Here is a 26902-nt window from a genome sequence, read left to right on the forward strand (position 1 = left end):
GTTATTCCTTGCCTCAATACACCTGGGACTTAAGGAACTATTATTATCCTATGCGTACGACATCCTACTTCTCTTACCAGTGACAGCATCAAACATAGATCCAACTCAGTTTGTAGCGAATGGTATGACTGCTATCAGCACCTGGACCCTGACCAATAAACTGAAATTGAATGTGCAGAAAACCAAGGTCCTATGGTTCTGAAATCAGGGAGTTGAGGTCCCATCATCAATATCTTTGACTAATGGTCAAATCTTTACAGTCTATTCTGAAACCAGACTACTAGGGGTCATGCTTGACTCTTCACTCACCCTCACTGCCCATATTAACCAGCTATGGAAGAAAACACTATTCAAAATGAGACAGCTACATCTAGTCAGATCATCCTTTGACCATAAAGCCTTCGCACTACTAGTCTAAATGTTAGTCCTACCTTGCTTGGAATACTGTAACTTTCTATTTCTTGTTATTAAGTGTCAATATCAGAAAAAAACCTGCAAATGATACAGAACACAGCAGCTAGACTAATATACAGATTGAATAGATATGCTAGTGTTTCATCTAAACAAACTACACTGGTTTCCCATAGCAGAAAGACTCAGGTTCAAAGCTGCTTGTTTAATTTTTCAAATCCTACAAGGCTTCATCTTTGAATTGGTAAGACTGCTTTGCTATGTTTGGTCCAGTCTTAACAGACTGAAACAACTGATGCTAGCATCACCGTTCCAAAAGTCAATTAGAAATCAGAAGATTTTCCAGCTCTCTATTCCCCATTCTTGGAGTCAAAATATGGAATTCTGCCTATTCCCATCAGAACAGAAAACAGCTACCTCAACTTAAGGAAGAGGCTAAAAACCTTTTTCTTCCCAAAGACTGCTTCATAACAATCTATCCATGACCTCTACCTCCTAGTATCATCCATTATCTTTTCCTTAATGTTAGTCTCATGCATTAATCCAATAATCTCTAATGTTTGTCAAACCTCACACTGACACTTTGCTTTTGTCTCACCTAGAATGTAAACCGCAATAACCCCTGGAAAGGGGATATTTAGCAGTATGCAAGAATTGAATTGAATTTTAAGTTTCCTTTAGTTTTGGTGTGCTCAGTAGGCCCTCTTAGGCCTGATCTCTGGTTGGGCATTTGTCCCTCGATTTTTCTGGTGCTTGTCCCTTTGATCCATTTGATTTCATCAACAACTGTTTTCCCTTCCATGTCGTCAAAGGTTTCCAGTGGCTTTAAGCGCTGTAGCTGGTGCAATAGGACCATCTCTGGCAAAGACATTCATTCTTGGTGTCTTCAGTGTTTGTGGCAGTGCTGGGTAAAATAGTGGAAGCTGTTATAAAGAATAAAATTACGCAACACATAAACATGGTTTAATGGGACAGAGTCGGCATGGGTTCAGACAAAGGGATGTCTTGCCTCACCAATTTGCTTCATTTTTTTTGGAGATGTGAATAAACATGTGGATAAATGTGAACCGGTTGATGCAGTGTATCTAGATTTTCAGAAAGCTTTTGACAGAGTTCCTCATGAGAGACTCCTGAGAAAATTAGAGTCATGGGATAGGAGGCAATGCTTTGGTATGGATTAGGAATTGGTTATTGGACAGAAAACAGAGGGTAGGGTTAAATGGTCTTTTCTCTCAATGGAGAAGGGTGAATAGTAGAGTGCTACAGGGGTCAGTACTGTGACCGGTGCTATTTAACATATTTATAAATGGTATGGAAATTGGAATGATGAGTGAGGTGATTAAATGTGGAGATGAGACAAAACTGTTCAAGGTTGTTAAAAACATATGGAGACTGTAAAGAATTGCAGGAAGACCTTAGGAAATTAGGAGACTGGGCATCCAAATGGCAGATGAAATTTAATGTAGACAAATGCAAAGTGATGCACATTGGGGAAAGAAAAATCTGAACCACAGTTATCTGATGCAAGGGTCAACACCCAAGAAAAAGATCTAGGTGGTGGTGTAGATAATATGCTGAAATCTTCTCGGTGTGCAGCGGCCAAAAAAGCAAACAGGATTCTCGGAATTATTAGGAAAGGAGATGGTGAATAAGACTGAAAATAATATATTACCTCAGTATAGCTCCATGGTGCAACCTGACCTTGAGTATTGCATTCAGTTCGGGTCAAGTACCTGAAAAAAGATATAGTGGAATTAGCAAAAGTTCAAAGAAGAGCAATCAAAATGATAAAGGGGCTGGAACGCCTCTCATAGAGGAAAGGCTAAAGAGGTTAGGGCTCTTCAACTTGGAAAAGAGCAGATGACGGGAGATATGATTGAGGTGTACAAAATCCTGAGTGGTGTAGAATGAGTAGAAGTGAATTGATTTTTTACTCTTTCAGAAAGTACAAAGATTAGGTGACACTCAATGAAATTACATGGAAATATTTTTAAAACAAATAGGAGGAAATATTTTTTCACTCAACAAATAGTTGCACATACTGCAGCGGGACATGTTTATCCACTCCTACCCTAGCTGAGATAATATTTAACCATCTCTCTGACGTCACGTGCAACTTTATTCAAATCAATCACCTTATTTTCTAATTCTTCCTACTTTCTTACTCATCTATATTTTACAACTTTGCCTTACCCTTCACTACCAATTATAATGTTCTAGTACATATATTGTGTTGCCATTGCAAGTAGTATACCATGAGGCATATTTTCAAAGCACTTTGGGAGGCTAAGTTCCATAGGTTTCTATGGAACTTTGGGAGGCTAAGTGCTTTGAAAATAAGCCTCCATGCCATACTTTGTATTGTTCGAATATTTTTACTGCTCTAATTGCCTCCTGCTCATGTTTGATCTATTCTTACTGTACACCGCCTTGAGTGAATTCCTTCAAAAAGGTGGTAAATAAATCCTAATAAATAAAAATGGATGGCAGGGCAGAGGAGAATCGCTGGACATGGAGGGGACGGCAGGGCAGAGGAGAATCACTGGACATGGATGAGAGGGGAGAGAGGAGAAATCGCTTAGATGACAGCCTTCCTAGGGCCTGTTTCATTTTTCATGAAATGAGCTTTGTTGCTTGTAATAGAATAAACTGAAAGATAAAATTTTAACAGCATCTAGATACTGTAAACTTCTGAAATAGGAAAGTTTTCAGGTATTTTCTAAATATTAAATAATTCCTTTCAAATCTGACAAAAGAAGGTAGACCATTTCAAATAGAGTGTGCCTGGTACAAAAGCGACACCAATCATTTAAGCTGCTTTATAGATGGAAAATGAATAAGGTATTGATTATGGGAAGAATGATCTATCCTACCCACAGATAAATTGGTCAAAGTAGTAAAGGTGGAGCAAAACCATATAAAATTTTAAATATTAAAACACTCAGGGCCCTGTTTACTGAGGTGCGCTAGCGTTTTTAGTGCACACTAAAATTAGCATGTTCTAAGTGCTAGAGATCTCTCTATATAAAAGGCAACACCAACGTTCTATGAAGCCTCCAGCTGGAAGTGTGAAGGGGGCGAGATATCCGGTTTCCCTATGAGTGTCTGCCCCGCCCTCTCTGTAACACAGTCAGTGAAGGAAAACAGCAGAGCACGAAATCAAATCGCTGGCTCTGTAACAGTGAAGGACTCAGAGGGGGGAGGGGAGAGAGGCCAGAGGGCAGGGACACACACACTCCCACATGCACACAGAAGAAAACATTGCTAGCCCCCGTTTCATTTGCATCAGAAACGGGGCTTTTTTTACTAGTGCCCATATATTCCTATGAAATTCTAAATACCACAAACAGTAACTTGTGTGGGGACTCTATATATATAAAAGTTTAATTCCTATGGGCATCTCTAGTGTTAGCATACACTAAAATACGCTAGTGCGCCTATAGTGCAGCTTAGTAATGGGGGCTCACAATTTGAATTGAACCCAAGCCTTAATAGAAAGCCAATGTAATTTTGATAATGAGAAACCTTATGAAACAGACTGAAAAAAAAAATCAATCTAACTGCTGTATTCTGTACCATTTGAGGTCTTCTTAAAAGACATTTAGAACAACCTGAATACACACTATTACAATAGTCCACCTGTGATAGTATAAACCCTTGTACTAATAAAACAAAAGCCTGCATTTCAAAATATTTATGAACTACCATTAGCTTCCTCAAAAGACAGAAGGAGTTTTTCATTATTTTATTTGGAGTTCCATTGTAAGTTGATTATTTATTTGGACTCCCAACACACAAGCTGACACATCAAAAGTGTAATTATGATTCCCTAAATATAAAAGCAGATAATTTCTAGTACTGTGTTGCGAGCCTGTACATAAACATTTGGTCTTGTCTTTAAGCTTATGAGAAGCTACCCAATGCTGAGCTGTATCTAAACATAACATTATGCCTTTCAAATTCTCATTATCGTTGGTCGATAAAGGGTACAAAATACTGTTATCATTAGCATAGATGCAACTTTTAACCTTAAGTTTCTCCAATTCATTCCTTAAAGATTGCATTGAGATGTTAGTATTGGTGAGAGGGATAAACCTTGGGGAACACCACATTTAGTTTCCCAAGTGTTGGATAATGATCCGTCTTTTTTCATTTTGTAAGATGATTGTGCCAAAAAGCATCTATCCATTTAAGAACACAGCGATACCCCACTAGTAAAAATCATTTATGGTGCAAATAAATATAACCATTATTAGAAAAAGAACACTGGTTACCAATCATTCATTATTAAATCACTTATAAGATATTGACCTTAGTTCATACAGCCCACTACAATGGTCTTTCGGCTTTCTTATCTCGTTTATTCATAGTTTCTTTAAGCTCTTCTCACCAAAATTGGTGACTCCCTCTTTTAAACATATCTGTCTGGATACTATTTGAGTCCATTTATAGTGTGGCTGGACCAAGTCTTTGGAGTTCTCTACCACTTGAATTGCGACTAGAATCAACCTTCCAAATGTTTAAAAAGGTCTCAAAAGATTTCTTTTCAGAGATGCCTTTAAAAAATGTTGATAACATTTCAAACAGTTCCTTAGTGGTGGTGGTCGATGTTTTGGGTTTTGGTCTGAAGTATAAAGATATACAGTGCAATTGTCCTTTATTTTTGTTATACTGTAACTTTTTTTTTTGTCTACAAACATATTTCGTTGTAAACCACTATGATGGTAATTGCCCTTAGTAGAATATCAAATGTGAATTAAACTTGAAACTATTGTTCACATACACTGTCAAGCTTGAAGGATATAATCCCCTGATAATGGGATCTGGGATCTATGTATCTGAGAGGCGCATACGGTGTTTATTTATTGGAAAGGCTTTTATTAGTCATATATGATATAATCTGATACTTAACCCCTGAAGAAGCCTGTCGGTGGAACATGTCAGATTTATGTGTTAACCTTTTAACATAGAAATGGAGCTCTGTTTCAGTTTTTGTTCTTGATTTTGTTTTTATTTTTCATTTTGTGCACACTCTTCTTTTACTGGCCTTTGCTACCTCATTTTTTCTGTTGCAAACAAGAGATATCCCTGCTCGACAGAGCTTACAATCTATTCAAGACAGACAAACAAGGCATGGGATTAGAGAGTCCCATTTATAACGGGAGTAATTAAAACATGGGTTCTGAATGGTTGAATAAGGGTTTGAGTTAAAAGCAGCCTCAAAAAAGTGGGCTTTTAGCCTGGATTTGAATATGACCAGGGATAGAGCATGGTATACCAACTTAGGAAGTCTACAGTACAGCATGACGACAGCAAAGGAACCTAGAGTTGGTGGTGAAGAAGAGGGGTATAATTAAGAGTGACCTATCTGATAACTAGCAGTATCATTCACTTGCAGGCAAACATAATTGAAAATCGCCATACTTGCATGATATATACAGTTTTTATAAATGTGATCCTTCTATGGCAATCTCTTGTCTTTAGGTTTATTTAGCAATTACTACCATAACAATATTTGTTTTACCTTGATATTGTAAATAAAAATATTAATTTGCCTGTTCAAATATCTTAAAATGAAGCACATGTATAAACTTGCTTTCTAGGAGCGATTTCAGTTCCCATCTCATATCACTGATGTGTCGGATGCAGCCAAAGATCTCATCCAGCGGCTTATCTGTGGCAGGGAATGTCGACTGGGACAGAATGGAATAGATGATTTCAAAAATCACACATTTTTTGAAGGAATAGACTGGGGAAATATACGAAACCTAGAAGCACCTTATATTCCGGAAGTCAGCAGCCCTTCAGATACATCAAACTTTGATGTAGATGATGATGTGCTAAGGAATCATGTATGTTCATTCTTTTTACTACTCATTTGTTGTTACTACTTTTGTTGTTTATTGAGTAGCAGTGAAATAATGACGAGAATGCATTTTCAGCCTCAAGTAGTCCACGTATTTTAAAAATTGTACCCCCTAATAATAATTTTAATTCTATAGTTACTATAGCAATAGAGTTTAAACCTCTTTTAATTTGTGTACCTGGAAATATCTTGAAACCTAGTTTTTGGAATTCTGTACGAAAAACAATAGGCAAACCTTCAACTTTACACATGCCCTAGTTGTCTCTCATGCCCTGAGGCCCCCTCCAAGATTTTCCATAATTAAACTTGCCAAAAATTATGCCAACATCATACATCTCAGAACAATCCTATAAAAATATATAGGGGATATCATACTTTTTAATATTAATAGTAATAAATAGAAACAAAAGAAAGGAAAATGAGGTGATACCTTATTTTATTGGATTAGCAATACAATTTTTGACAAGCTTTCAAAGGAAGCTTGGTTATGAGCCAAAAATGACAGTTAAAATATATAGTGAAAAATGAAAAAAATATTGTGCGCTTGTACCTAATGAGGGCAAATTTCAAAACAATATCCTATTTAAAAAAAAAAAAAAAAAAAGCAAAGAATCAATAACCAAACCAAAAATATAAACCCAGGCATGCATGTGCAACTGCTGCTGTTCTTTTGAAGAAACAGGGTTGACCGTGAGTCCTTTTCTCGCAACACATATGACCCCTGACGCAGGCATCTGCCAAAACATGGCTCACTTTGGGTCCTATATAAATACTTTCTGGTGTACCCAATTCAGAAGGTTCCTTGTGCTTATTGTGTTCTGTTCAAACTACCGTCATAATCCTATTATAAATTCACCATGCTTATGGATATCTAGGCACCTATACGTTCCCCAAAGAATATTTACCCTTTTTAAACACCTAAATTTAGGAACATAAAAAGCAGCCAGAACAAAGTCTGGAGCTTGAGTCTGCATACCCAGCGTTGATTTCCAGCACTAAGAACCTTAAAAAAAATTACCAGTAACAGCTCTGCTTTAGAAGCTATTTTCAGCCCCAAATTAAGGTGTCTAAGATCAGCTGAAAATAAGATTCTGTGGCTACATGCAAAGGTTTAGGCACATGTCAATGATATGTTTTGATGAACTCTTAAGTGAACAGAAGCTGACACAGCTGCTGCATGATAGTGTTTCTGCAATTTTTAATGCAAAATTACTATTTGTGGATTTTTTTATGGTAGGTGACAAAGTTTGTGCACTCTTTTGGTTAGTGGTTTGTAACACCTCCTTTGGCAGAAAAACAGCTTCCAAGCGTTTCCTTTAGCTCAGCTGAGTCTTTCTATTCTTGCTTTTGGAATTTTTTTCCCGCTCTTCTTTGCAGAACTCTTCTAGCTCAGAAATATTCTCCCCACAGATTTTCAATATTCAAGCCTGGGACAGTGAAGGCCATTCCAAAACCTTCATCTTTCTTTCTTGTAAGTACTTCATGGTTAATTTTGAAGTATGTTTTGAATCATTGTCTTTCTGAAATATCTTAACATCCTTTCAACTACAGTTTCTCCACTGACTGGACGTTATATTCTCTGCTAAGTTAGTATTTAGTTGAATCCATTTTTCCACCTGTATAGTAGTTTTGTGCTATTGGCTGCAGAGCTTAATGTGTCCACCCCTATGTTTAACTTTGGCAAAATGTTGTTTCCTTTAAACGTTGCACATTTTAACAAAAATTTATCTTGTGTGGTTGGGGCCAAACTGGTTTTCATGTTATTAGTCACAAGTACTCTTTTTTTTTTTTTTTCCCCCCCCCTAAAAGTTTTCAGGCTTATCAAGGTTTTTTTCCCTTTTTTTTTTTTTTTTTGTGCATACTGTAGATGATGACTTTCATGATGAGGTTTCCCTCTGACAATTCTCTAATGGATATCATTGTTGTGTAAGCCACACTACACAACAGTGTCAGCGAAACATCTCAGCACGTCATTCCTAGTGGTCTTTGACTTCAGCAGTCCTATTCAATTCTGTTTCTTAACAGTGTTTCAGACAGTTGAAATTGCTAGCTGGAAGCATTTAGAGATTTGTTTCTACACTTCCCTTGCTTTGTAGGCATGAAAGTTTCTCAATTTGCAAAGCTCATACAGCATAGAGATGCCCCTGATTGTTGAAAGTAGACAGAACAGCAATCATAAGCTGAAAGGTTAGAAAGGTCTGAGTATTTTTTCAACCATGAAAGAATCACCTCCTAATTAAAAGCCTAGCGAGTCTATAAACCTTTCGGGCCTTATTAACGTCAAACAATAGTAGTAAAGAATCAGCTAGAGGAGTGTCAGTTGTTACACTTTGTATATTCACTTTATTTTTAATCAATTAAAATCAGCAAGTAAATTGTAATTATGCATTTAAAGTTTGCACAAAAATGTTGTGTTTAACTTTGTACTATGTAGAGGTTTGTCAGCTTTTGTTCTCTTAGGGATTCACTGAAACAGTTTGATCAGGGATGCCTAAACCTTTGCACACAGCTATAGCTTAAGAACCTAACTTGAGGTGCTTTGTTGTCTTCTAGTTTTCTACTGCTTTTCATAGATGAGCATACAGATAAATGCCAGTACTTAAATCAGCACTAGCTCCCCTCCTGTGTTTTTCACGGTCTGTCAACCCTGCCCCTCAATTCCTTTTGGCCAACACTAACAGATTTTGAGTGTGCCCATCATCACCTTCATGGGTAGATGATAACCAATGCAGACAAGGCATGGAATATATATTAATTTCCTAGTTTGCCGTTTCCTAGGGTAAAGTCATAAGGTGGATAATATAGAAGGTATGAAAAACACTATACAGAGTAATCCTGAGCCCACCCTGCCCATTTTCAAGTCCTTACTCAAGGCCCATCTCTTCTCCCTTGCTTTTGGTGCCTAACCACCTTCCCATTCCTGATACCTACACTGACTACATAGTTTTTACCTTTAGATTGTAAGCTCTCTTGAGCAGGGACTGTCCTTCCCCATGTTTAAACTTGTACAGCGCTGCGTAACCCTGGCAGCGCTATAGAAATGCTAAGTAGTAGTAATCAAAAACAAGTATTAATGCATTGAGTATTGCAGTGAAGCAGTAACATTGATTGCAATAATGGACATTCCTTGCAGCTAACTCCAGCCTGAAAGAACTATTTCAGTTAAATTTAAAAAGTAAAGATGCAACATGTCAGGGAGAAGTTGCTTTTTGCCATGATCAAGTGTTCTTTCTGTTATCACCACAGGAAATGGTACCTCCTAGTTCTCATACTGGCTTTTCTGGATTTCATTTGCCATTTGTTGGCTTCACATATACAACTGAGAGGTAAGATAATACTTAGTCATCACATACTTAATTGAAAGTGTGGGTTGCCATGTTAATCACTTGACTATGTAGAAATAAAGGTCAACAAATAAGTTGTAGGAGAGATTTTTATTGGACTGACTTTTGCAAGTATGCCGCCTTCATTTGTGTAATACAGAGACAGCACAGTTTCTATTTATTTGAAAGATTTTGATAGGCTTATAGTATCAATGGGTTTAAATAATACAGAATGAGCTAGACACCAGCAAATTACAGTTTGTATTAAAAGGATAATTTAGTATAGGGGTAGGACATGGTTTTTGCCATTACAAATCCCAGATTGAATAGAAAGGGGGAAGGGTGTCACGGTACTGTTTAAGGACTTTTTTTTAAAAATAAGATTGCTAAATTTCATAGTAGTACAGTTCTTAAAATATTAGCTTGTGAGATCTCAAACAGTTCCTGCCTAGGTTCATTATGTCGTATCTTATTCTACTGCTCACTGGGCAAAAGGGAAAAGGCAAAAACCATCCTCTTCATTTTTTTTAAAGCTAGCAATACTTTTACAACCATATTTTAATGCTAGGAGACATAAACCTGCATTTAGAATAATTATTTCAATTTAATGATTGGTCCCCTGGATTTTGTAATTAGGTGGCAAGAAGGTCCTAGTCTTAAAAAATTTAGCTCCAAACAGGTATTTACCACTAGAGATAAAATAGATCCTTTACAGTTTTGGGGAAAAGTTAGTGTGTTCATATCCCAGGAAGTCTTGCAGGCAGGAATTATTATTTGGGACTGGAACTTTATCTGTGAAACTATTTTGGATGAAGTAGCACCTTTGAACTTGAAATTGAAAATTAAGAGAATATTCTAAATGGTTTGATTTAGATTTGTTCCTTAGAGAAGATATGGGAAAAAAACAACTAAATTTGCTTGGCAAAAGTCCATAAATAAATATAAATTTCCTCGCTGATAGGTACTTTATTTGATATTTAAAATATTATTCACCTTGGTCAGTCAGTTGACCACTGTGGATGATTTAATTTCGGAGAATGGATTAGATGTTCCTACTGCAGAGCAATTATCTTCCTATTTTAAAACAAAAATTGAAATTTTAGAAGTCAAGTTAATTCTGACTCAGTTTTAATTTAGGTACAAAAATTATACTGGTTGATAAGATATGGTCAACATTTTATGAAATTTGATTTAATACAGTTTCTAATTTACTAAAGAAATATGCTAAATCACAGTGTTTATTGGACAGTTGTCCAGGCCCATCTTTTTTTTTACCCAAGTAATAGCTATTAACTTTAATTAATTATGAATTTCAGCATGGTAATTTTTTGCCGTTTGATTTTATGCTTTTAAATGTCCACTGAAGTCTGATGTGCAGCCTTTTTAAGCGAAATGTGGCCATGTCAGGCTTGTTTTTACCAATAAAGTTTGATTTTGGACTGTTTTGATGCTTTATTTTGTTACTTTAACAGGTTAGCAATTGCCTCTTTATTTGGTTTCTGCATTTTTCATGGGACTGAGAAATACGCATTTGTACAGATAAAAATATTTTCTCTGAATCCTCTACTCAAGAATTAATATGTAACTGTCTCTGGGAAAAGGTGGCTAAAGTCTCGCATCCAAAATGCTGAGACTGGCCAATTTGTCATGGGTCCATAGGCAGGCTGAAAAAATTACATGTTTGTACTTCTGCAACCTTTTTATTTTTTCACAATGAAAGGATGAGGTTTAGACTTGGTATTACAAATTTTTTGCTCTAACAGAATTCATTAAAACCTTATTTTTTATTTCTGGTGACAGAGATGGTCACATGTTCTGCCAGTGTATGTTTCACATTCAAGCATGGTAAATAGTTTAATATACTAATATTTCTATACTCTTTCTTTATGGTTCACCAGGACAGTGCAGATGTGTTGGCTGTGCCCTCTACCAGCAGATGGAAGTAGAACAAAAAGTTTTCAGTTCCACCCTATAATGGGTACTGTGCAGCCTGTTCCTCTTCAAGATTTCTCTTGTCACCATTATATGGTAGATGGGTACACATGCAGCTGTTCTGTTTTTTTTCTGTAGGTGCTTCTGGGGTCTGGTTGGAGAACTGGGCATCTGCAGTTGGTGGTGGGGAGGGGTAGAGACCAATCTAAGAACCTATCCCTGGAGCTGGAGGGTTCATAACCTGGAGGAGTCCAGGTCCATCTCCATGAGAAAAGAGCTGAAAGAGCAAGTGAGCAGGTGTGGGAATGTAGCCACAATGATCAGCCAGTACCATGTGGTACTACAGGTACAGGTTCCTGGTGGTGCGCACCTAATGATGTAGTGCTTCAGCAACAAGGTTAAGCCCCACTGGGAACAGTGCACTTGATCTTAAGTGGAAGTTCCTCACTTAGTGACAGGCAGTCATAGCAGCACTAGCTGAAAGCGCAAAATGGTACTTCTGATGTTGGTATTGTGGTCATTTTGTCATCGGAGAGCCAGGTGCTTGTGGCTTCCTTGGTTCCCCCATCTTTGGCCTTGGTAAAGGTGTTTGGGGGGGGGGGGGGGTGAGGAAGGAGCATTCATATCTGGGTTTACCAGGGCCTTCCAAAGAAAGTTTCCTGGGGATTTGTGTTATTGCTGCATAAGACATTTTGCTTAAAACAGGATCAGGGGCCCTCCTCTTCTCGCTGACCTTGGATTTATTTGGGTCAGGGGATGTCATCTTGGGCATCTGCTAATGATAGGCTAGTAAAGAAGTCTCCCATGGATGCCACAGTTGACTGTGACTAGTGCTGTATGACTTTAGATCCAGGCTTGGGAGCTTGCAGAGCATAGAGAACCTAGAGATCTTAGCCAGGGAGGAGGCTACAGGAGGGTGATATCCCCGTCTCAAAATGGGATGACCTTTCTGTGGTATGGTTCTGTTCATGATTCCTCAGGTGCTGCAGGCATTCAGGATATCAGAGAAACCAATGACTGACTAGAGTCTTAAGGTATCCAGTCCGGGAGGATCTTTGAACACTCACAAAGGCCTTCCTGATCCATCAGGCTGTCAAAGCCTTGATCTCAGCAGAGTGGGTTACTCCAGAAGCCAGTTTGAGAGTACATAGGACTGTAGAGAAGATTCCCAAAACTGAAGCACTGGTCACGGTCATAGGAGCCGGCGCTGTGGGTGCTTGAGCACCCCCAATATTGAGAAAATTCCTTGTATGTGTCCATGGAGGGGTTATTTCCACTGGGCATAGCACCCCCAATAATTTTGAAAAGTTGGCTCCCATGGTCACAGTAGTAACTAAGACAACCACTATCCCAATCAAGGGTGGCACTGCCATTAAAGAAATGCATGATTGTAAAATTGTATTGAGGCTGAAACAGGTGCTTAAGTGGCCGTGTTTGGCCTTGCAAGCAATTGTCTATGGTGGGTACATGTTGAGAGCCTGTTTACGATGGTTTCAGCAGCTCCCCACATAGCTGTTGGAGGATGGACTGGTAGAGCCTATAGAAGCTTCCTGGTTGGAATGCAATACGACATACAGTGATATGAAGTTTTTACCCCTTCTCCTGATTTTTCCTATTATTGCATGTATGTCACATTGAATGGTTTTTCTCTTTTGATTTTTTGGAAAAAGTTTTATTCAAACATAAGAGCAGTACAGAAATTTCAACATGTAATAATCAGCCTTGCTAATACCGGCAAAAGTTGTACCATCACTGTTCGGTGCAATACAAAGAGAAAACCTGAGCAAAGCCAAGATGCTCTTACCTGAATGGTTTGTAATCTTTAAACAAAATGTAATATTAGACAAAGGGAACCTGAGTAAACAAACAGTTTTTAAATTATTCATTTATTTAAGAAACATTGTCCACCACCTATGTGAAAATGTAACTGCCCCTTAGTTAATTAACCAATTGACCAAATTTAATTGATAAGGTTCACAAGATTAAACTTGAATTCTCAACCAAGTCACCTCCACCTCTCCTTCCCTTAGTCCATTCTCTCAACCCTCCAACCCCTGCCTCCTTTTCTTCCTTTTCTGAAATCACTGAAGAGGAAACTACACATCTTATTTCCTCCTCAAAACTAACTACCTGTTCCTCTGATCCTATTCCCACCCATCTACTTAACACTATCTCTCCTACTGTCATCCCTTTTATCTGTCATATCCTCAGTCTTTCACTGTCCACTGCGACTGCTGCTGATGCCTTCAAACATCCCGTAGTCATACCACTCCTTAAAAAATCTTCATTGGACCCTACCTGTCCTTCCAACTATCGCCCCATCTCCCTCCTCCCTTTCCTGTCCAAGATACTTGAACATGCTGTTCACCGCCGTTGCCTTAACTTTTTTTCATCTCAAGCTGTTCTTGATCCACTTCAATCTGGCTTTCGCCCCCTTCATTAAACTGAAACAGTGCTTGCTAAAGTCTCCAATGATCTGTTCCTGGCCAGATCCAAAGGTCTCTCTATTCTATCCTCATCCTTCTCGATCTGTCTGCTGCTTTTGACACTGTTGATCACAGCCTACTCCTTGATATGCTGTCCTCACTTGGATTTCAGGGCTCTGTTCTTTCCTGGTTTTCTTCTTATCTCTCCCAGCGTACCTTTAGTGTATACTCTAGTGGATCCTCCTCTACTTCTATCCCACTGTCAGTTGGTGTACCTCAGGGATCTGTCCTGGGACCTCTTCTTTTCTCCATCTATACTTCTTCCCTTGGTACTCTGATCTCATCCCATGGTTTTCAGTATCATCTTTATGCTGATGACTCCCAGATCTACCTCTCCACACCAGAAATCTCAGCCGAAATTCAAGCCAAAGTATCAGCCTGCCTGTCTGACATTGCTGCCTGGCTGTCTTGGCGCCATCTGAAACTAAACATGACCAAGACTGAGCTTTTTATCTTTCCCCCTAAACCAACATCTCCTCCTCCCCCTTTCTCTATTTCTGTGGATAACACTCTCATCCTTCCTGTCTCATCAGCTCGTAACCTTGGGGTCATCTTCAACTCCTCCCTCTCCTTCTCTGCACATATTCAGCAGACTGCTAAAACCTGTCATTTCTTTCTCTATAATATCACCAAAATTTGCCCTTTCCTTTCTGAGCACACTACCAGAACCCTCATTCACACTCTTATCACCTCTTACTTAGACTATTGCAACTTGGTTCTCACAGGTCTCCCACTTAGCTATCTCTCTCCTCTTCAATCTGTTCAAAATTCTGCTGCACGACTAATATTCCGCCAGTGTCGTTATGCTCATATTAGCCCTCTCCTCAAGTCACTTCACTGGCTTCCTATCCGTTTCCGCATACAGTTCAAACTCCTCTTATTGACCTATAAGTGCATTCACTCTGCAGCTCCTCAGTACCTCTCCACTCTCATCTCTCCCTACATTCCTCCCAGGGAACTCCGTTCACTGGGTAAATCCCTCTTATCTGCACCCTTCTGCTCCACTGCTGACTCCGTTCCTTTTATCTTGCTGCACCATATGCCTGGAGTAGACTTCCTGAGCCAGTACGTCAAGCTCCATCTCTGGCCGTCTTCAAATCTAAGCTAAAAACCCACCTTTTTGATGCTGCTTTTAACTCCTAACCCTTATTCACTTGTTCAGAGCCCTTATTTTATCATCCTCACTTTAATATTCCCTTATCTCTTCTTTGTCCTGTTTGTCCTAATTAGATTGTAAGCTCTGTCGAGCAGGGACTGTCTCTTCATGTTCAAGTGTACAGCGCTGCGTACGTCTAGTAGCGCTTTAGAAATGATAAGTAGTAGTATTAAGTAGTAATTATATTCAGCTGATTGAACACAGCCAGGCTTGATTCACTTTTTAACTGTTTTCTGATTATTTCTGTTTGCTCAGTTAATCATATGTTTACATGGTAAGGCATTCCATATTACCAATCTTGCTACCCAAGAAATAAGTTCACGATATTCATCTAAAATAATTTTGTGAATTGAAAGAACATCTAACAGGCCTTTTCCAATGATCTCAACAATCTTGATGGATGATAAACTCTTAATGAGGTAGCTTGATGAATTAGCACCAAACTCTTAAATTGGACATGTTAATATATAGGTAACCAGTAAAGGTTCCAAAATTGTAGGTAGATGTTCAAATGAGAAACCTATGTAACTAAACTGCAGCTGAATTTTGTGCTACCTGTAGTGCACGAAAAGCATATTTGGAAAACCCAGATATAGGGCATTGCAGTAATTAAAATGTGGCACAATAATGCTTTGTACAACTATTAAAATTTGCATCATCTAGAAAATCACATATTCATCTAATAACACTTAGCTTGAAAAATATAATTCTAATTATATTTATAATTAGAATATAATTCTAATTATATTTAGAATTATATAATTATAATATTACTCGGAGAAGTTCTGTCGGCTCTGCTGACGGACCTCTTCAGTGGTTCCTTAGAAACTGGAGTGGTACCGGTGGACTGGAGAAGGGCGGATGTGGTTCCTTTGCACAAGAGTGGAAGTAAGGAGGAGATTGGGAATTACAGACCTGTCAGTCTGACCTTGGTGGTGAGTAAGTTAATGGAAATGCTTCTAAAGAGGAAGATTGTGGGATTTCTTGAACTACATGGAATGCAGGACCCGAGGCAGCATGGCTTCACTAGTGGCAGGCTGTATCAGACGAATCTGACTGTCTTCTTCGACTGGGAGACCAAACAGTTGGATGTGGGAGGGGTGCTTGATGTGGTATACTTGGATTTCAGCAAAGCCTTTGACACGGTTCCGCACAGGCAACTGATAAATAAATTGAGTGCCCACGGTATGGGACCTAGAGTAACTGATTGGGTTAAAAATTGGTTGAATGGTAGGAGACAGGGTAGTGGTAAGTGGAGCTTGCTCTGAAGAAAAAGATGTCATCAGTGGATCGGTCCTAGGGCCGGCTCTTTTTAACTTCTTTGTGAGCGATATTGCAGAAGGGCTGTCTGGTAAGGTTTGTCTCTTTGCGGATGATACTAAACTCTGCAACAGGGTAGACACCCTGGAGGGTGTGAATGACAGGAAGGACCTAGTGAAGCTAGAGGAATGGACCGGTATTTGGCAACTAAGGTTTAATCCCAAAAAATGCAGGGTCATGCACTTGGGTTGCAAAAATCCGAGGGAACGGTACAGTGTAGGGGGTGAAAGTGCTTCAGTGTACGAAGGCAGAGCGGGACTTGGGGGTGATTGTGTCTGATGACCTTAAAGCTTTCAAACAGGTAGGAAAAGCGACGGTCAAAGCCAGAAGGATGCTTGGGTGCATGAAGAGAGGCATGACCAGCAGGAAAAAGGAGGTGCTAGTGCCGTTGTATAAGTCTTCAGTGAGGCCTCATTTGGAGTACTGTGTGCAGTTCTGGAGACCGCACCTACGGAAAGATATAAACAGGATGGATTCGGTCCAGAGGGCGGCTACGAAATTAGTAAGCGGTCTTGAATGTAAAAATTATAGGGACAGGCTTATGAACTTCAACATGTATATGCTAGGAGAGAGGAGACATGATAGAAATGTTTAAATATCTCAAGGGCATTTATGTACAGGAAGAGAGCCTTTTTCAACTGAAGGAGAGCTCTGGAATGAGGGGGCATATGACAAAGTTAAGAGGGAACAGGCTTAGGAGTATCCTAAGGAAGTATTATTTCACAGAAAGGGTGGTGGAGGCGTGGAATGACCTCCCGGTGGAGGTGGTGGAGTCTAGGACTGTTCCAGAATTTAAAAAGGCTTGGGATAAGCATGTGGGATTGCTTAGGAACAGAAAGAATTAGGAGTTACAGAGGATGGACAGACTGGATGGGTCATATGGCCTTTATCTGCCGTCATGTTTCTATGTTTCTATTATAGAACTTAAATGAGATTACAGTGACAGAGAGGAATCTAATGTTGTACCTAAGTACTTAGCCTCTGTAACAATAGGGATATGTAAACCATGAACCTCAAGAGCTTCAGGAACAACCCAATAGGAAGATCTCAAAAGAGCCAAAATGATAGTTTTAGCAATATTTAAAGGGAGCCTTCATTCACGTTTTGATAGTAGCATGCATAGTTTTTTTTAAATTTTATTTATGAAAATTTTTAATTACAATCAAGTATAATACTTGTACAGAAAAGTAATAATACTGGCATGACATTCTTTTACTAAAACAAAATAGGCAAATCGTCCACCATATTTACTCAAGTCCACTATTCTGGGACTCAAGATGTTACACAATGGAAATATAATTTTTAATTACAAATTACTTAAAGGAATTTGCTTTACAAGGATACCCAAAGACATTTCCATCCATGTTGACTCTTCATAAGTTTGAAGCTTGCAATTTGTTAAGAATGACTTGCACCATGATAAAACTCATCCACCGATACCAATAGCCTTTAGCATCTCAATTAAAATCTAATTTTATTGAAAGCTGCAGAAATATCTAAAAATACCATCAAACACTGGTTTTCTTTGTTAAACCCAGCAAACACTGATAATAATAAGGTCTTAGCCCAGATAGAAAAAAGTCAGAATATCATTCTTCTCTACATATTCTTGCTATATTACAGGACAGCTTTTTTAAACAACTTAGATAAAAATGGTAATAACGATATAGGATGATGATGGTCCGGCAACAAAGGATCACTCTACATTTTTCAACAGAGATCTATTAATAGATAACATTTTAAGATTATCAGGCATTTCTCCTTTGCTGCAATAAAAAGAGCAATTTCAACCTTCATTGCTTTAAAAACTGAGAAAGAACTTGGGTCTTAAACACTGGATATTCGAGAACCGAATCACCATTTTAACTTTTAATGGGGAAACTGAGCCAGATAGTTTCCAGATATTTTCATCTGCAGTTTTCCTTGCATCAACCTTTGGGTAAATCAGCACGATCAAATAATCCTGCAATCCACTTTATATTCTTTTGGAAAGCTTCTGGCAAGAAAGGACCATTGGAAGATCTACCACTTGAGACTTGCTTGTAGTTAATTTTCTAACTTAATCTAAACAGATTTCTAGAATTAGAAAAAAAGACTCAACTGGTTGAAATCTGTGTTTTAAGCAAGTAATAGGGAATAGACAACACAGAACAAACATCACCCAAAAATGGAGTGCAGAGGGCCACAGATGGAACAAAAGGACGGATCATTAAATTGGAGGAAGCAGTGGGGTTTTTTTTTTTGTTTTTTTCTTTTTTTGCATTTAATCAAAACATACAAGCCAATACACTTGCAAGCAAAAGCACAATAATAGAAATATATCACAAGCAAAAATAACATTTAGGAAACAGATTTTATGGAAGGACCCGACACGGTCCAACCCGTGTTTCAGCAAGGTGCCTGAATTGGGGTCATATGGTGGTTTCAAAAGGCAAATGCTTCCTGTACAATTTGTCCACAAATGTAGTACAAAACAGATTCACAGGTCCTTCAATAAACTCTGCTTCTTCCATTTTAAGGCTTTATCCTTTTGTTCCATCTGCAGCCCACTGCACTCCATTTTTTGGTAAAATCTGTTTTTTTGCCATTAGAGGCTTGATAATTATCTAGCACCCCACAATATCTTTCTGAATTCAGTGAGTTTGGCTGTTTAAGCCACTTGCGCTCTAATCACTTTAAAGACTACTTTTCAGCCCTCAATTCAGATATAAATAAAGGATGGTATCTGATCTATGTATTCCGTTGTAGGTACTATTTTATTCCAAACTGTTTCAAAACAGTGGTCTACTGCTTCAGAAACTGATAGGTCATCTAAAGTCAGTAAACAAGGAAGCAAAGCACTTTTCAACTCCATGAGAAAACTTATTTCATTTCTTTTCAATGTTCTTGTGTAAGTATTGTTTCTTGAGGTTTATCCCCAACCTAATGCCCCCTCCTGTATGGGATTCTCCTTTCCTTGCCTGTTTGATGACCTTGGGGAGGGTCTATTTGCTTTGGTACAGAACTACTGAAGAGGAACTGGCTCCATGGTATGCTTTATAGAATGAAACTGTCAAACTTTTGTTCTGTAGCTTAGTCTACTGGTAGAGGGGCACAACCCACGTGTCTGGACTGGTTTTAAAGGACTCAAAGAAAATTAGCAGGTAAAACCAAATTTCTCATTCCATGCAAAATTCTACCTTAAATTCATTTCATAAACTTAGTGAGTGGTCATGTTGAACTTATTTCTTATCTGCTAAAGTAAAGTAGTTTAGGCATGAGCTCAGTCCAACATAGGACTGGGGATAACAACACAAGCTTGTCTGACAAGCAGCATGAAATCAGCCACACAGGTGAGTTATGCCATTCACCAGGACAGTGTAGCTCTTTCAGACGCCAGTGCAGAAAGGCTTGCAGTCGAGCTAGTTCTACATGCCGGTTCTACTGCAAAATTAAAGGGGAAAAATTCTGCCAGCATGCTATATGCAATGAGCATGCAAATTAATCTCTGGCTCATTGCAAAATTTCAACCTTCTGTAACTGCATGAGTTGTGATTGGCTTACCCAATGTCCCAGCTTTCTGCACTGGCCCCTGTCTTTGGTAGTCTAGCAGCTTCCCTCTCCGACCTGAACCAACTAGATCCTACGTTCCCCATTCCCCAACATTAAAACATAAAAATACTTTTTGGTCTAGTGGTCCCTGCCCCAAAGTCAATATACAAAAATCCCTAGTGGTTAGAGGGTCCCCTCCCTTCAACCAAGAGCATGCATCCCTACTAGAGATAGGGTCTGATGTAGAAAGCTGAGTTGGGATACCAGCAGCTTGTTAAGAAATAGAGAAGATGTTTGACACAATCCACTTCTCTTCCACTGACAGTGTGAATGCCAGAGGTGGTTAATTTCCCTGTATTGTTCTCCAAGTCAGTAGCTGCTAGAAGAGAACCACCAACCATGATGGTGAAGATGATATAAGACTTTTCATGAAAGTTGACCATTAATATGCCAGCCCTCTACAAGCAGAAATTCCCTCTACTAGTACTTCAGAGATATCAGTGCAGCTTATTACAAATCACATTTGCAAAAAATTCAAGAGCATGAAGACCCTGTTGTGGCTTTACTATCATTCAGCCATTCCAATCAACACTAGAAAATAAATGAACATGCTTCAGCACGTGATATATATAGTCCACATTGTCAATTTTATATCTCCCATCAATTTCCCTTTCGCGTACTCCATCTCCCCTCTCTTTTAGCATTCTAATATACTTATATTCTCTCTAACAACATTATGTAACCCTATTACTATGTAAGCCGCATTGAACCCACTTTGAGTGGGAAAGCGCAGGGTACAAATGTAATAAATTTGCCAGTCTTTGTATGAGGAGAGCTCAACTGGAAACTGAAATTTTTAAAGAATCAGTCTGTACCGCCTCCCTCACACAATTCAGTTCCTTGACTTATCTAATAAGTGCACTACATTGATGGAGATCACCCAGTCTGTTGAAGGACCTCTGAACAACCTCGGCAATGATGTGTTCTTAAAACAGATGTTCCCCAATATAAGATGGGAAGCCTGTTTCCATTCTCAGCATAAACAATGATATTGGTCAAGAAAAGAACAACTTTTATCTGTCAACTTGAGTTGAGCAGTCTTCCGTGGGTTGAAGATGTTTGCACATCAGCTTGCAGAGAAGACTGTTCTAGTGTAAATACTGTCAAGTAGGTATGTACTACTTTAGTAAACAGGAAGATATGAGATTGTTCTCTTTTTGAGAAGTAACCAGAATATGGGATTAGGCAATAGTAATAGGAGCATTCCTAAAAGCACTGTGCCTACCCAAAGTGCAGAACTGATCATCAAGCAGACTGTCAAGTATTGCAACATCACAAATGTAGTCTAGATACCACTAGTGGCAACCTGACTATTTCAAAATGGGGAGCATCTCAAGTAGACCTCTTTTTCTTTCAACATGAGCAAAGAAAGCACCACATTTCTGCTCAGGATACCGGCAAGAATAGAATAACAAATGACACCCTGACAAGACTGAGCAGTGTATCTCCTCCAATTCCCCTTTAGCCAAGAATCGTTTTCAAGCTCAAGGGAAGGGAAAAGCTCTTCATAGACTAGAATTTTAAGAGTACTCATGTTCTTTCTAAAGAGAACAAAAACATTACTGAATATTAACTCAGCCTTTGAGTATTGCCATTTCTAAGAAAACAGTTGCTAACTGGTTAGCAGAGTACATTGATTTTTGCTATTATCAAGTCAGATTTTTGGTTTAAAATAAGGTAAATCAGAGCCATATTAATCTTTCGTGTAAGGTCCCATCACTAGAAAAAATATGCAAAGTAGTAATGTGGTCTTGTCTGTATACCACTATGTCTCTTTTCTGTGTAGATCACACATCTGGAAGAAACTGTGTATTCAGTCAAGTAGTCTTGTGAAAAAAAAATGGGTTACTCAAATCTACTACCAACCAAGTAATCAAAATAGTCAAAACTGTGTAGCTCAGGTGCATACTTCCAAAGTTGTCAGCTGGGCAGTCCCCACTTGTGTGACTGATTCATTGTGCTTGCTGGTACAGAAAGTGATATTGCTTATCTGTTGGCACTGTTGGATATTGTCACTTGCGTGTCTGATTTATCCTGTTTACAGAGAACCTCTTTGCAGTCATGTTTATTTCTTATTTACCACTATAGTTATCTTAGGGAATCATTTACTAATAGTGTGTGCCTGCACTGTTAATGTGCATTATTTACCACAGGGCCCCCTCATAAAATGGACCCTGTGGTTGAATATTTGCATTTTACAGCACAGTCGCATGTTAACTATTAATAAATGATCCACTTACTGGTCTAACTGCTCCTTTCTTTGCTTTGCCAGTAAACATTTAGCTTCAGATTACTTTAAGGCTTTGGACTTATTAGGCTATTCTGAAAAAAAAAAAACATGTTTTGATTTTTATAATGGAGAGACTCAGGCCACTTGTAATGTGATGCTACATGTGGATAATTTCAATAGCTCTTTGGTATGCAAGAGAAAAATATTTGGTAAGTTTTGGAACACATAAAAAAGGGATTCCATAACTGTACATTTTATTCTTGACTTTTGCGCTTTAAGCTTTCTTGAACAAATATAAGATTGATGACAAATTGTAACTACTGTATATTGCCATAAATTGTTCACACCGGATAGGCAGCAAACGCTTCTCCGGTATTATGTAAGCCACATTGAGCCTGCAAATAGGTGGGAAAATGTGGGATACAAATAAATAAAAAAGAAATTAAACAAATGAACTCTTAGGGGAAAGTAATAGTAGAAAGCAAAGTTAAAGGAGACCAGTTTACAATAAAGAAACTCATATGTCCCTTTCAAAAAGGATGTTAAGAGAACAAGGTATAATATTGCTTTATCGTGCCAGTGGTTATTCTTTATAAATTCTTTTTTGAGAAATAGTAACTGAATTTATACTCTAAGTATGCATTAAAACATTCTCTTCTGTTATAACTGATGCAGTAGCTTCCACTAGTGCTAAATAATCTAAATGTAATTGATTCACTCTAAGCACTGAATTGATCTGGTCCAGTCCTTCATAATCTAGGAGCCAGGACCAGAGGGAACTGTACTCTAACACTCCTACTCATGAAGTCCATACCATGTGTTTCTAAAATACTCCACACCCATACCTCCCCCCAACATTCTCCTGCACTAACTTCACTCACTAACCCATGCCAGACTCTAGGCTAGGTAGTTGGTTTGAAGCAGTGGGTTGTGTACATGAGTGCACATAAGTGGGTGGATTAGACAATATGTATCGAGTTTGATTAAATTTTTTGACCTTTCTTTGAATTTATATATAGGAATATCTTCTAGAATGAATATTTTATATACTTAATAAAGATTCAGGTGGATGGGTGGTGGCTTTGGTGGAATAGGGAGTGGATTAGTGAGTGAGTGGAGAGGGATAACTAAGTTAGTGACTGGGGTTAAATGGTGGCTGGGGGGGGGGGGGGGGGGGGGTTAAATACACTGGTGAGGATAGGTGCAAGGGTGGATGGGAAAGTGTGCAGTTCCTGAACTTGGACTTCCCAGGTGAAGAGGGTCTTTGAATCAAGACCCTGGCACTTAGGTGCCAGATCCGTGGGTCCCCAACTTGGAAATCTTACCTTCAGAGGACTCCAGCATGGGAATCTAAAGCCTTTGGTGACTGAATTTGTTTGTTTTTATTTTGAACTTTCAGTTGATTTTCTGTTGAAGTCAGTCCAAGTTAACTTTACTTGACCTCAGGGATTGTAGTAAAGTTTATATTGCTAAAGTGGAAGTAAAATAAGTGCATTAATGTTTAGTGCATTTTCCTGCATTGAAAGTAAGTCCAGGTGTAGATCATTAGCATATGAAGTACGCTAGTATATTTGCCCCTTTGATAGTGAGAAAGAAGCATTGCATGTGTGGCATGCATTGTGCAAGAGCCACTGCTGAACAGAACTTCAGTACAATTAACTGTGTTATACCTCTTGAGAGATAAAATTGAAAGTTCTCTCCAGAACAACCCATAGGCCCCTGGAGGGACTTGCATGCCACTGTGAAGGGAATGCTCTAGTAACTTTTAAGAACATATTTCTTGACCCTTCTTCCTCCTCTTCAGTACACAGGACATTGCCATGAAATCAACAACTTTTGGGTTGGCTCTGTTAGTGCTGTCACAAATTGCACATGGTATTATGGTATATGTCTGGAAAAGAGAAGGAGTGAACATCTGCAGCTGTGTCCATTGTTAAAACTAACAGTTTGATTACCAGAGAAATACTTTTTGTACCTTGTGTACTATAATATACAGTACTGTCAAAATTAGTTACAGTAGCAAATTTTTTATAATTTTTGTCTTTTAAGTAAAATATTGCAATAGGGAATTACATTTTTCAGAAGTTTATGCTGGTTGAATCTCTTGGCAGCCAATAACATAGTAACATAGTAGATGGCGGCAGAAAAAGACCTGCACGGTCCATCCAGTCTGCCAACAAGACAACTCATATGTGCTACTTTTTGTGTATACCCTACTTTGATTTGTACCTGTGCTCTTCAGGGCACAGACCATATAAGTCTGCCCAGCACTATCCCCGCCTACCAACCACCAGCCCCACCTCCCTACCACCGGCTCTGGCACAGACCGTATAAGTCTGCCCAGCACTATTCCCGCCTCCCAACCACCAGCTCCGCCTCCCTACCACCGGCTCTGGCACAGACCGTATAAGTCTGCCTAGCATTATCCCTGCCTCCCAACCACCAGCCCCGCCTCCCAACCACCGGCTCTGGCACAACCCGGTTAGTCTGCCCAGCACTATCCCTGCCTCCCAACCACCAGCCCCGCCTCCCACCACCGGCTCTGGCACAGACCGTATAAGTCTGCCCAGCACTATCCCTGCCTCCCACCACTGGCTCTGGCACAGACCGTATAAGTCTGCCCAGCATTATCCCCGCCTCCCAACCACCAGCCCCGCCTCCCACCACCGGCTCTGGCACAGACCGTATAAGTCTGCCCAGCACTATCCCTGCCTCCCACCACTGACTCTGGCACAGACCGTATAAGTCTGCCCAGCACTATCCCCGCCTCCCAACCACCAGCCTCACCTCCCGATCTCGACTAAGCTCCTGAGGATCCATTCCTTCTGCACAGTCTTAATATCAGTATCCCAGTCTTAATAGCAAAACACACCAAGAGCCATCTCCATTATGTGTAGCTGAGAATTGGTAGTGCTATAGAAATGATTTGTAGTAGTAGTAGAATACAGGTTGGGTGTTAATGTAGATGATTCCGTAACACTTCTGGACATACTTATCACAATTCTTTATACTGTATGTTATTTTAAGGCTGATATATTTCAGTGTGCATGTGCTATATAGGCTTTTGGCAGTACTATGTGCTAGCATAGTCACAGTTCAACTACTGGTCTTGCAGCTGTTTTTCTGACAGAGGCACCCTGAAGATTTCCATGTCTAGTGCTGTAACCAAAGATGAAGATGTGCAGAGAGGACTGGAGAACAGCTTGCAAGTGGAGGCATATGAACGGCGGATACAGAGGCTCGAGCAAGAGAAACTAGAATTGAATAGGAAACTTCAAGGTTTGACACTTCTCTTCCATAGTGTCACGTTTTCTGCTACACTCCTGAATAGCAAGTATATGCTTAAGGATTTTAACTGCTCCTCTGTTTTACATTTTGTACTCCAGAATCTACACAAGCAGTGCAATCCCTTCATGGCTCAACTCGTTCAACAGGAACCTTGAGCAGAGATAAAGAAATAAAAAAACTGAATGAAGAGATTGAGCGTCTGAAGAATAAAATAGCTGGTATGTATTTAGCAACATTTTTACAGAAATACTACTATTAGTAATCTGAGTAATACAGAAGAAGGTAATGTTAATAGTCTTGCTATCAGAGGATGCAGGAATTATTGAATCAAATAATTTGAAATGTCAAGGAGCCCATCATTTGGAGCTGCATTCATCAGTTATCTTTCAAATCTCTTTTTTTTAACCTATTTGTAGGGAGTGAGAGGTGAAATTTTTACAGCAGCAAATATTCATAATTTTCCATAAACAGGCAGGCATACAAGTGGTGGATGTCATCAAATGACAACAGGAAGGAACAGCTCTTCCAGAACCCAGATGAAGTGAAACTAAGCATGCACAGCCCTTCCTGAATGCAGTTGACTGCCCAGTTCTCTCGTTTTTCTGCTCTGCCTAATGAACATAAAACAAAGCTGTCACAAAACTTTCACATTTTTGCATTTCTTCCAGTGTTGTATTTTTGTGGTATTGTTACTTTACCTTTTATTTCTCTGTGTTTTTTATTGTAATTCCCAAGAAAATCTTTTTTTTTCCTTCGTGGAACTGTGGGCCAAGGCATAGACAAAGCTCCCTGCCCAGCTTATCTTGAATTTTGACCCTCATGCCAGATGTCATCTGCGCATGTCTCTCCAAGTCGAAAGGGCCAGACCTAACAATCTCTAAGACCACTATGAGACAAAGAAAAGACTGCTTCTTGCACAGAAGGTAGAGCACAAGACTTCTCTAATGCAGAGGTCAGTGAGTTTGGCATTTTTCAGCAGGCAGTCCTCTGCTGTTGCCTTCAGTCCCTCATGCTGTGACTGTGAGTCCAGAATTGCAGGGTTAATTTAAAAACATAAGTGCAGCCATACTGGGACGGACCGAAGTCCATCAAGCCCAGTATCCTATTTCCAACAGTGGCCAATCCAGGTCACAAATACCTGGCAAGATCCCAAAAGAGTAAAACAGATTTTCTCCGAGGACAAGCAGGCTGCTTGTTCTCACTGATGGGTGACGTCCACGGCAGCCCCTCCAATCGGAATCTTCACTAGCAAAGTCCTTTGCTAGCCCTCGCGCATGCGCGGCCGTCTTCCCGCCCGAA

At 39.3% G+C, this 26902-nt stretch overlaps 1 protein-coding gene across 1 annotated transcript in view; it reads left to right on the top strand.

The window, feature by feature from the left end:
* The window catches only part of CDC42BPB (CDC42 binding protein kinase beta), a 288059-nt gene that overhangs the window by 135544 nt on the left and 125613 nt on the right, over positions 1-26902 (top strand). Inside the window, 4 exon segments of the mRNA XM_030214305.1 lie at positions 6015-6263; positions 9524-9603; positions 25431-25594; positions 25702-25821. Coding sequence (XP_030070165.1) covers positions 6015-6263; positions 9524-9603; positions 25431-25594; positions 25702-25821 — 613 coding nt within the window.

This window comes from Microcaecilia unicolor, chromosome 9 (genome assembly GCF_901765095.1).
Source record: "Microcaecilia unicolor chromosome 9, aMicUni1.1, whole genome shotgun sequence".
NCBI classification, from domain to species: domain Eukaryota; kingdom Metazoa; phylum Chordata; class Amphibia; order Gymnophiona; family Siphonopidae; genus Microcaecilia; species Microcaecilia unicolor.